This window comes from Drosophila biarmipes, chromosome 3L, assembly GCF_025231255.1.
Source record: "Drosophila biarmipes strain raj3 chromosome 3L, RU_DBia_V1.1, whole genome shotgun sequence".
Lineage (NCBI taxonomy): Eukaryota > Metazoa > Arthropoda > Insecta > Diptera > Drosophilidae > Drosophila > Drosophila biarmipes.
The window spans coordinates 9,226,414-9,237,769 of NC_066613.1; the positions used below are offsets into that span (position 1 = coordinate 9,226,414).

General features: G+C 48.5%; 3 protein-coding genes across 3 annotated transcripts; 1 reads left to right on the forward strand and 2 right to left on the reverse strand.

Moving 5' to 3' along the window:
- Window positions 1–98: 98 nt before the first annotated feature.
- Window positions 99–2,167, reverse strand: LOC108028778 (U4/U6 small nuclear ribonucleoprotein Prp4). Its single transcript, XM_017100757.3, has one exon. It carries the CDS (start codon window positions 2,032–2,034, stop codon window positions 367–369), a length of 1,668 nt encoding a protein of 555 aa, XP_016956246.1. The 5' UTR covers window positions 2,035–2,167; the 3' UTR covers window positions 99–366.
- Window positions 2,168–2,606: 439 nt separating this feature from the next.
- Window positions 2,607–5,755, forward strand: LOC108028660 (putative RNA-binding protein Luc7-like 1). Its single transcript, XM_017100588.3, has one exon. The coding sequence runs from the start codon at window positions 2,792–2,794 to the stop codon at window positions 4,055–4,057; it is 1,266 nt and encodes a 421-aa protein (XP_016956077.1). The 5' UTR covers window positions 2,607–2,791; the 3' UTR covers window positions 4,058–5,755.
- Window positions 5,756–6,353: 598 nt separating this feature from the next.
- LOC108028634 (enhancer of mRNA-decapping protein 3) lies at window positions 6,354–11,030 on the reverse strand. The gene is made up of 5 exons (XM_017100557.3): window positions 10,076–11,030; window positions 8,794–9,711; window positions 8,572–8,732; window positions 8,426–8,510; window positions 6,354–8,369 (listed from the first exon to the last, which is right to left on the reverse strand). Exons 1-5 carry the CDS (start codon window positions 10,624–10,626, stop codon window positions 8,048–8,050), a joined length of 2,037 nt encoding a protein of 678 aa, XP_016956046.1. The 5' UTR covers window positions 10,627–11,030; the 3' UTR covers window positions 6,354–8,047.
- Window positions 11,031–11,356: the final 326 nt, after the last annotated feature.

Genomic DNA, 11,356 nt, shown 5'->3' on the forward strand with positions numbered 1-11,356 from the left:
GCCAAGGTGTTTTTGACTGGGATTCGAGAGGCGTTTTCGATGAGATCCCAGCCGTGTGTGAAAGTTATGGTTTACAACCCTTTAAAACTCACTTTACTACCAAAAATGCGTTTTTTATTAACAATTTCAATAAAAAATCTTAAATTTACGAAATGCAACATCGCTGCATCTGCCTTTCGCCTAACAAAAACAACAAATTGTGTTATACAAAACGAAAACTTGAAATGGTTGCAAGAACTGTCTTGGGCTATTGTCTCTGAAATAACAAAAACAGAGGATGAGTTGGTCGTGCCCGTCGGGCAGATCGCAAATGGAGATTGTCTGCGTGCGCTCACAGGCGAGTACAATAAAGTAATGGTATCAAAATCAACTATCCGGCGACCACAGCTTGAACGTGCGGTCGAACGAGGTGGTGGCTATATACTGCGAGTTGGAGGCGATGTCCACCGAAATGACCTTGTTGTCGTGGCCCTGCAGCGTCTTCAGCGGCTGCCACGTCTTGTTGGACCAGATCTTGGTGGTCGAGTCGTAGGAGCAGGTGACCAGGAAGCTGCCGCACTCCTGCTGGTACTTCACGTCCGAAATCAGGTTGGTGTGGGCGGGAATGGTGTAGACGGGCTGGCGTCGCCGCAGGTCCCAGATTTTGCAGGTGTTGTCCTGAGAACCCGTCGCAATGTGGAATCCATTTGGCGAAAAGTCCACGCCGAAAACGGCGCCCAGGTGGCCCTCCAGAAACATGATGCAGCGCCCAGTGCGCAGATCCCACACCCGCCCAAAGGCGTCCAGTCCGCCGGTGACCAGGACACTGCCATCCGAATGATAGCTTAGGCAGTGCACTGGCTTGGCGTGTCCCTCCTGATGCAGCACCTCTGTCTTCTGCTCCAGATCCCAAAGCCGCCAGCTGGAGTCGTAGCAGGCGGTGGCCAAGAAACGGCCGGATGGATGGAAGGCCACCTTGGAGACGCGATGCGGCATGTGACCGGTTATGTCGGCGATAGACTCCTCGTTGTTGAAGCCCCACAGCTTGACGGCGCCATCGTGGCCGCCGGACGCCATGGCCACCACGTTCTCCTCGTCCGCCTTGACTCCTGGCCGCAGTGCCACTCCGCCCACATAGCTGGCGTGTCCGCGTAGCGTCTGCTTCAGCTCGCAGTCGGGCACGCTCCACAGCTTGCAGAGACCCGACCACGAGCCGGTCAGCAGGAGTGTGGAGTCTGCGCTGAAGGCGGCACTGCTCACGGGCCGTGTGTCGCCCACCTGCGAGCAGAGTGGAGCCAGCGACTGGAGCTTCTTCTGCATCTCCACCATCCGACCAGCCCGCGTGGCACTGGGCACCTCGAGGGCTTCGCGTGCCCGTGCCAAGCGATCCTTGGCCCGCGGCAGGGAGTAGTCCGCCAGCCAGAGGCGGGAAATTCGCAGTGTGTCGGGTCCCTCGTGGTACCACGTGGCCTGGTCCTGCTCGCGCTGCTGCTGCTTGCGCTCCTCCTCCTCGTAGTGCTTCTTATTGATGGCGTGCTCGCCCAGGCCAGCGAGGAGTTCCTTGAGACGCCTCCGCCGCTCTGCTGGTCCTTCGCCAAAGTAGCAAATGGGTTCGTTCAGCTGGCGCAGATTGCTCTTGATCTCCGTGTCGTCCGTGGAGACGTTGATCTGGCGCGCCCGCTTCTTGCGCTCGAATTCCTCGAGGAGCGCCACCTTGTCGCGCTCCATTTCCATCTCCAAGTCGAAGTAGTCATCGTCGATTTTGTTGGCCAGTGTGGCGGCAGTGGGCAGCGGGGCTCCTGCCTGCTTCGAGTTGCCCGTCTTCTTCGTGGACTCCTCGTAATCCTCATCGGAATCTATGTCCTCCAGTTGGCCGCCTGTGCTTGTTGTTGTTCTGGTTTCTGCACCAGACGATGCCGGCGTTCCCGTTGTTGTTGTTGCTGCCGTCGCCCCAGACGCCGCGGCATTTTGCCGCTTTCGCTCCGACTCCTCGAGCGACCCGTAGTGCAGCGTGCGCTGCCGCTTGATGTACTGTATATCGTCGTCATCGGACATCGTGGGCGCCAGCGAGCGAGCGGGGTATAATTAATTTAAAAACAAAATTTCGCCGAAAAACGAAGGAAACAACAAAAAAATATCGCCTCAATGAAAACGTTTTGCTGCCTAGTGTTGGACAACGCCGAGGGGGGTGGTTCAGCGATGGCACCGCCTGCCCATCGATATTTAGCACAAGAAGCGGCGAACCCATCGATAGTTTTAGAACGGCAAGGCGAAATTTGAATATTTGTATTATTTTTTATAGCTGCTTCTGTTAAAGTGTACAACATTTTACGAAAAAGCTTGCACAGATAAATTGTTTATAAATAAGAACCCGAATTTAAAGGAGAATATGTTAGGAACGTTCAGGCATCATAACTACAAAACCCCTTACAAGAAATTTTTACATTGAGAATTCATTATTATCATATTGCAACACATAATTATATACAGAAAGTACAACAATATAAACACATACTATACAATACTGTTCTTCTTATTAATTCCGCTACAAACTAACACCGTGATTTCCGTGACCGAAACCGCGACTCTTCACCGATACATCGCCCCGCCGGCGCTTCGCAACACTGCTCTGCAGCACTACCCCATTTTAGTCCAGCGCACGCACACTCACACACGACTTTTCCTAGGTGGTAAAAAAGTGAGTGAAAATCGAGATTTCCACACGCATCGCACGCTAGCGGTCACATAGCCTGCGAGATAGCCGTCACTGCCACCGCCGCAGCACTTTTCACGCGCTACCGGCCAGAAGGAAATGAGCGCGCCGAGCAACAAAATGTCGGCCACCGATCAGATGCGAGCAATGCTTGACCAGCTAATGGGCACTACGCGGAATGGCGACGAGCGCCAGCTGAAGTTCTCGGACACCAGGGTCTGCAAGTCCTTCCTGCTCGACTGCTGCCCGCACGACATCCTGGCGTCCACGCGCATGGATCTCGGTGAGTGTCCCAAAGTGCATGACCTGGCTTTCCGCGCAGATTACGAGAGTGCGGCCAAGACGCGCGACTACTACTACGACATCGAGGCCATGGAGCACCTGCAGGCCTTCATCGCCGACTGCGACCGCCGCACCGACTCCGCCAAGCAGCGCCTGAAGGAGACCCAGGAGGAGCTGACCGCCGAGGTGGCCGAGAAGGCCAACGCCGTCCATGGCCTGGCCGAGGAGATCGGCAGGAAGCTGGCCAAGGCCGAGGCGCTCGGCGAGGCCGGCGAAGTGGAGGACAGCATGGAGCTGATGAAGGAGATCGAGGAGCTGCGCGCCAAGAAGATCAAGGCCGAGCACGAGTACCGCACGAGCATGCCCGCCTCCACCTACCAGCAGCAGAAGCTGCGCGTCTGCGAGGTCTGCTCCGCCTACCTGGGCATCCATGACAACGACATCCGGCTGGCGGACCACTTTGGTGGTAAGTTGCATCTCGGCTTCCTCACCATTCGCGAGAAGCTGATCGAGCTGGAGAAGACGGCGGCGCCGCGCAAGGCGGAACTCAAGCGGACGGGTAAGATGACGGACCGCGACGACGAGGGCCGTGGCCGCAATCGCTACTTTGTAGGTGGCCGTGAACTGGACCGCCGCTCCCGCGTACACCGTTCCCGCTCCAGGGAACGCCAGCGGTTACGGGACGCCGAGCGCGAACGACCCAACAACGGACGCGGAGCGGAGGAGAAGGGTGGCGAGCGGCCCAAGGAGGCGCCGGATGGCCCAGAGCGACCCGAAAGAGCCGCGGAACGCGGAGGACGGCGCGATGATAGGGACAACCATGGAAGAGATCACCGCGAGCGGGAACGCGATGGCAGGAGGGATCGGGAGCGCCACGGCCGCAACGACAGAGGACGCTTCGGCGACAGGGGCGGCGGTGGAGGAGGCGGTGGCCATCACCGGGATGACAGACGCCGCTCACGCTCGAGGGACCGGTCGCCACGGGAACGCCGCAACTTCAACCACTTCAGGGATGGCGGCGGCGGCGGTGGAAACGGACAGCACAGACGCTCCTACTCCCGCGAGCGCTACTCCCGCCGCTAGGCTAGAATCCCGCCCAGCGCACGTACGTAGCATTAATCACATGAACTACAACTACAATGCCACCACAATTGAACTACTGAAAACAACAGCAAACGAATATTCATAGGCTAATCAATAAAGCAACCCAGAGCCACACATTCGGCGCTCCAATGTGCAGAGACGATTGTAAATTTTTAATCATTTCTATTTTGATCTTGCGTTCCAATCTCCAATACCCAATAAAGCTGAACAACGCTGTTGCTTTCCCGTGTTAACCGAACCCAGCCCAGCCCCTGACCCAAGCGAAAAATTGTAAGAGATGCGTTATGTGCACCCGAAGCAATGCGATTGAGATTCGATAGCCCCCGTCCAGTCCAAAGTATTCGACAAGTAGAGAAACCCAACCGAAAATAGCGAACCCAGCGAACCCAAGGCAGTGTTGCCGATTGTAGTTCAGCTTAGAGTAACTCGGTTAGGACTCAGAAGACTAAATTATTAGGCCCAGGAGAGCAGGAGATACCTCTAATATTTGATATTTTGTGTGTTGTATAGCTAGCTACAAGTTGGTTACACCGACTGAGACCCAACCAAACCAGACCACTCGACCACGTACTCTTCTCAGCTCGCGATCACATTCTCCCGGTCGAAGTCAACGTGTGCTGGGCATCGCTGTCGTCCCGTTCGGGGTAAGCCTCCAGCATATTTAACTCTGACACTCTATCACTGCTCTGATCTGATTTGATATGATTTGATTTGATTTGTAACCCCAAAGCGTTCTCTACTTGAAGCTCGACACTTTCGCAGCCGCTTTCGCACAGCTTCGGTACGTATTGAGTATGGCGAGGTGACTATATCCTTTAAACCAGACCGCTGTTAGTTGTTTTGGCAGATTTGCGTTTACATGCTAGATAATCCAGATAATATAGCTTGGGTACGTATCCATTCCGGCCGACGTTTTCCTTTCGAATCGTCCTATGAGAGTGTCGTTTATGTTTTCGGTTCTGGGTACGTATTAATGCTAGAAGATCACGACTCTGTGGTACGTATGCATATAACGACTATCGTATGATATGATTTCCCGTAAGCAGACCAGGCTTTGTAGGGTTCTCGGCGATCCAGACCCCAACGTACGTATTCCTCCTCCTCTCTCTCTCTTGAAAATAAATAATCAAAACACAACCCCCAACCAAAAATAAAATAAAAACATTAATCCCGTAGCGTTTAGAGGCAATCGAAATCCGTTTCTAACCAAACCTCTGTTTATCTTGCCAAACGGTGCTTAAGCCACAGACTCGATGCCGCCGCGGGGGCTCAGATCAGTACAGACATGCCTTTATGTGAGTATTCGGGGCACTAATCTCTGATTACAACCAGGCAAATGGCACATGGCAATGCAAATTGAACCATCGAGGACGGCTGACGCCCTGTGCTTGGCTCGTTTCTTTCGGCAGCCGAGCCGGTATAGTGGGAGTTGTGAGAGCAGTGAATTGAGTTGTTTGTGTTTGGCCCTGACAGTGGGTAAGAATCAATCGAAAACGCCAACAGATTTTCTAACTACCTTACGTCTTTATAACAAATGTATTGTTTTCTACTCCTAAGTCAACACACTGTTCTACTCACTTTTAAGTTATACACCACACAACACACTCAAATTAGATCTAAATTATAACTAAAATTTACGGATCTAAGCGCAATGTAATAAAATTGCACTGAATTATAGCCGAGTCAAATTGTTATTTCAAATTGATTGCAATTGTTTGCCGTTCTGGAACTGAAGTTAACCCTTATCGCGGGAGATCTCAAAATGGTAGCAAATTATGACGGTGAGTATACGTTCCAGATGAAGTACCTAACAAGATTACCTGAGACAAGATAACTCAAAGGCCAAATATAGCAACGAGATAAGAAAACCAGAGTGTGGATCTAATTACCAGAAGCCTCTCCCAACTTCGCGTTACCTGGCAGATCCTATCCTATCTATGCCCATCAGGAATAACTAAAATTCTGTTTGTAAGGGTCGAACAACGGATCAAGGGATCGTTTAAATTGAAACCCTTAATGGGTACAGTTCGTCCAGAATTGGTCAGCAAAGGAGGTTTTTGTTTCAATAAATTACTTCAAGTTGTCTAGATTATATTTCCAAAACTCCGAATCGATCGGACTAATCATTTCGGAGACACAGAAGTTGGAAGTCATGTTCCTTAATTGGATTTTTAAATTTTAGGAAATATGTAAATTAAATACCCCACTTGTTTTTGGAGTAAATACCCTATAACTCCTTGAAAAGATAGTAACCCCAAGTAAAAACGCCGTGGTGTTTGTTTTCTTCCATGAGAAGGCTTCTCGGTGTTGTTTGTATTTTTTAATATTGCTGTTTCGTTTGGAAAGGATTTCTTTTTGCTCCGCTTTCTTTTTTCTGCTTGATTTTTGTTCCAAAAGAGAATTTTCTGTACAATTTTGTCTTTTATGTATACATTTAAAATTAGGTTTCATTCTTCGATTAACAATTTCATTGGCCCGAAAATAGATGTTTTTGCAATTTTAAAGCGTTACCAAAATCTCGGGATGTCTGTTGTTTCTCCGTGTGTTGGCGTGTGTTCGTTTTGTTGTGAAATCTGTTGCTGTTACTGTGGTATTGGGAAAACCTTCTCATCCGCTCTCCACTAACATCCCTTTGAGGTCTGGTCATCTTCTCTGCTCCTAACGCAAAACAGTCACTGCGGGACCCGCCTGGCGGCAGATTGGTCCGCATTCAACTCTCTTTTACAATAAATTTGATGGTTTTTGGAAATTGAATTTGCAGATGATCATCAACATGATTGGAATTTAGAATCTACGTGTGTTGGTATCTCTTTACAATTATAGTTATCATTTATACAACAAGTAGTTTTAGTTTGGGCTGTTGGTTTTGAGTTTTTGGTTGCCTTGCTGAGTGCAACCTTCTAAAATTTTGCACTATTAGATTGGATTTAACCTTATATAAAATTCATCGTTCTACAGTTTAGAGTATAAGTATTGTGTTGTGGTTTCTCTTTAGTATTCGATGGGTAAAAAATTATGCTCTCGACTTTGTTTAGTTATGCTTAAAGACACATCTTAAATACGTCTATGTATAATATAAAGTGTTCCTCGTTTTATCAGTGTTGCCTTGTTTGTTATGGTTTGTTAAACGTTTAAACACCTTATGCTTACGAAACTAACTTAACTATCTGATTTGATTTAAACTTGGATTTGTATTCCGTATTACATCGAACAATAGTTGTTGCTTTTGCTCTTGATTTTATGCTTAAAATTAGACATTGAATTTGGCATTTATTGCGCATACTTGATAATAATTAACATGATCTTATCTTCCCCATAGAATTGTATAGTTATTTACAAACAATTTATCGCCTGATTTGTTGATTACGTTTATGAAGACCACTTGCGGGAAGGAGAGGGCATACGAAACAAATTAAGGCCATAGCATCTGCTTTTAATTATTCTGATGGGGTTCTCAAATTTGGGTTGAATGTTTCGAAAATTTGCTAAAACGTGCGCCTAAAATAAAGCTTTTGAAAATTGTAAATGCGGACTAGCTTTCAGAACCGAGGGCTGTACAAAAAATAAAGTGTTATAAAATGAAAAAATAGTCTATAGGGTACAATTTGAAAACTAATCGTAGTTTGGCATTTGGCCGGGGCAGCTTTGAATTAATTCCGAGAAATAGACATAATAACTAGGCATATGTTAAGGGCTGATGCATGAACTATCCTAAAAACTATATGTGTACGCGCCGTAGAACAAAGTGTTTAACTTGAGTAATGTATGAGAGAAGACTACTAAGAGCTAGATTCACAGGAAACTGGACTTGATGATCATCACAAGTGTGCGGATGTGTCATTGTTATTGTTTTGTGTGTGCTTGCTTTTTGTGGTTTTAATGGTATTTGCTTGCTGGTTTTGCTGATGCTGCAGTTTAATTGCTGTTGTAAATGTTGGTGTTTGTGTTTTGTTTGTTGTTGTCGTTGTTTCAGTCCTTTGAGTGAATCGGTATCACATATTTATGTCCATACGGACTTTTGTACTTAATGCCACAATCACGATAGAATTTATCCGGTATACCTAGATTACATAAATACAATTTGCCACAGTTGTTCGTTGATGCTGCTGCGACTGACTTGTGAGCCGCTGCTGCTGCCGAAGTGCTAGCAATGGGCGTTGGTGTGGCGGCAGCCGAAGAGGATGATGATGCTGTTGATATGCCATTCAATGGTAGTATGGGTAGTATTGAGTACTTGATAGCCACCTCATTAATGCCACACGGCGGCGGATCTACGGCGAGCACCGAAGCGCTAATAAAGTAGAGAATGTTAAGGAGCTCTTAGCTTTAATATCTTTCCCCACTAACCGATTTACACTGAGCCATTTCCTGATCGAATCCGATAAATTAGCGGTGTTAGTCGATAATATCACAAGATCTGGCGTGGGCAAGGCTTCAAGAAGATTAAACATCATGTTAAAAAAGTTTGTTTACATATCTTTTGGTCACCTTACCATCTACTGAGTGAACTATGACATTGTCAGTTGCCTTGAACAAGGAAATCTCTGCGCTGCTGCTGTTCTGCTCCAACAGTTTGGCCTGCTCCACATACAGGAGTACTGTGAGGCCATGGGAAGCCAGCTGGCGACCCGTGGCTGCTCCAACATTAATTGTTCTGCAAGGATTAACTTTTAATTACATTCTCAGCCTCGAAGTCGTTGACAAATCCAGCTAACCTCATGTTCTTTACGCCATCGCAGATGATGGCTATTTTCGGCCACTGATGATTGTTGGCCGGCGTCAAACGTCTGGCACCGCCCAACAGTGTAATGGCCAGGTCACTGGCCCCACGAGCCAGTATGTCGATCTGCCTCTGGAGCGAGAGGCCCGCCTTCTCGGCACTCAACTCGATTTTATTCCGCACATAAGCCGGAATCGTGGGTATAATGAGACCGTCGTCCGTCACAAAGTCCTTGCTGCCATCGAACATGCTCTCGATTTGGCGCAGCTGCAGCGGCTTACTGGCCAGGATGTTCTCGTCGTGCCGATACTTCTGCTCCGGCTGATGATGATTGTTCACTGTGTGCCGCACAACGTCTGGCTTCTGGTGCGTCGACTCGATATCGTCCCAAATGGCCTGCTTGTCGAACAGCGCCAGATTGCCCTCGAAATCGAAGTCCTCGTGGATCAGTGGATCGTCCGCCTCGCTGCCAAAGGTCTGCTGCACCTGCTGCTGCCGCATGCTGCTCTCCCGTCGCACCCTATTCCGCTTGTTTTTTCCGTTGCCGTTACCGTTGCCATTTGCATTGGTGTACGAGCCGTTTCCGTTGCCATTACCAATGTTGTTCGCGTTGCCGTTCCTCCTGCCATTGCCATTTGTGTTTCCGTAGCTGGAGGCTGCCGTCTGTTTGTAGAAACCGTCTCCATTGCTAACGATATCTATGGGCCTGCTGCTGCCCAAGGACAGCCCAGTCGCCTCGCCGCTGTCTCCGCTACTGCTGCAGTAGCTCTCCCGCGTGTTGCTCACGTAGGCGCCCATCTTCACCTCCACCTTTGGCGGTATCATGTTGCCAAAGAACGCGGCCACGCTGTTCGGAGTCGTCGACATCTGCGGCTGCTGCTGGGCACTGGGCGCACGAGATGTCTGCGGTGTTCTAGGCGGCAAAGAAGAATAAGAGTTGAATGGAATGGCAACAAATACAACTTACAAAATATTTTCTGTGTTATCCTTTTTTAATATTCAATTTTAATTTAATTAGTGGGTAAATAATTTAAACTCTTTCCTGTAAACTACATTTTCAAATAAACAAGGAAATCAACCTTTTCAACAAATCATCATAATCATAAATGGATCCTAACTTTGTGAATTGATTTTTAAGATAGGGCTGTACAATCTCGAAATGCTTTAATGATGAACCTGTGTCACTTGTGCACTTTCTTACAAATTCATCTAGCTAAATGTTAGCTTAGACTTATTTAGGGCTACCTTTCCACCAATCATTTGTAGAACCATAATACCTTCGGGTGCCGTTGGAGCCATTGGTCTCGATGAGCTTCAGCTGCTGCATCTTGTCGCTGAGTGCCGAGTTGAAGTTGCCACGTGACCCCGAAGAGCCCGATGCAACTGGTGCTGCTCCTACTGCTGCTGCTCGTCCATGACCGTTGGCCCTTGACCGCGGCGTCGTCGGCAGATCCTGTTCCGCATCCTGCTCCTGGTACTGCTGCTTCTGTTGCTGCTGCTGCTGGAGCTGGAGCTGCTGCTGCTTGCCCAGGATGTTTGAGAAGTGGGGCAGCTTGACAGGCGTGGGCTTGTTGAGCACCGGGGGCGGGGCCGTGTGCCCGTCCACATCCTGCTTCACGGGCTCGATGAGATTGATGCTGCGGATGTCCGTGCACTTGAGCACCACCTCGGCGTTCTGCTTGCGCAGCGGCACGCCATTCCGGAAGGCCCGCACGATGGTAATCTCCTCGGCGGAGATCTGCTTGATCAGGCCCTGAAAGACGCCCAGGACCTCGTCGCAGGCTATAGACACCGCACAGCCGATCCAGTCTTGATCCGTCGGACCCATGTAACCAGTTTTCGGTACTCGCGCTGCGGATGCGACACTGCTGTTGGTTTGTTCGTCGCTGGCCGGTGTTTGTTTTCCTCAAAGCTAAATGTTTGCTGGCTCTCGCAGCCCCGCTTGTTGTTGTTTTCTTTCCTAATACGCAATTTCGCACTAACTACGCACCACGCACCTCTCTTCCTCTTCTTCCTGCTGCTGCACAGCCGTTGATTTCAGTGTTTGGATGGCTAAATGTCGGGTGTTCTGGGTTTTCTGGCTCTGGGGTCGGGGGTCTGTGAATTGTGTCTCTTTAAATCGCTAAATGCACCAGCAACTGCAACACTTTTGGGCTAAAACTTATTAGATTTCTCGGGTTTTTCTCTTTTCACTGCTTGCGTATGGCCGTTCGTCTGTGGTGGGAAAATACCAAACAAATACCAAACTCGCTGCGTGGCAAATTCATTTATTTACAAGTGGTGAAAGCTGAAATTTACTTAAAATGTTACTAATGCAACATGACTAGCTTAGTTTGACTAAGCAGTTAGTTGTATTAAGCTGGAAAAGCTATTTTATAACCTTTCAAGAGCACTTCATTTAACTGTAAGGACGCCAGGTGGATTGGTATTATTTGGAGGTATTTTTTTGACTAGCTACACACTCAAATAAGTGTTTTAAAAAATGTTCTTATTTATTTGAGCGGCAAAAGTATTTAATGTTTACATTTCATTTTAAGGCGGCTTAATTTGCTTGAAAT

Excerpts from the sequence above, each read along its gene's own strand:
- LOC108028778 (XM_017100757.3), bottom strand. The coding sequence starts at position 2,034 with ATGTCCGATGACGACGATATACAGTACATCAAGCGGCAGCGCACGCTG.
- LOC108028660 (XM_017100588.3), top strand. The coding sequence starts at position 2,792 with ATGAGCGCGCCGAGCAACAAAATGTCGGCCACCGATCAGATGCGAGCA.
- LOC108028634 (XM_017100557.3), bottom strand. The coding sequence starts at position 10,626 with ATGGGTCCGACGGATCAAGACTGGATCGGCTGTGCGGTGTCTATAGCC. Across the intron at positions 8,511-8,571 it reads CATAGTTCACTCAGTAGATG|CCTTGCCCACGCCAGATCTT; the intron begins GTAAGGTGACCA and ends ATCTTCTTGAAG. Across the intron at positions 8,370-8,425 it reads AAATGGCTCAGTGTAAATCG|CGCTTCGGTGCTCGCCGTAG; the intron begins GTTAGTGGGGAA and ends CTACTTTATTAG.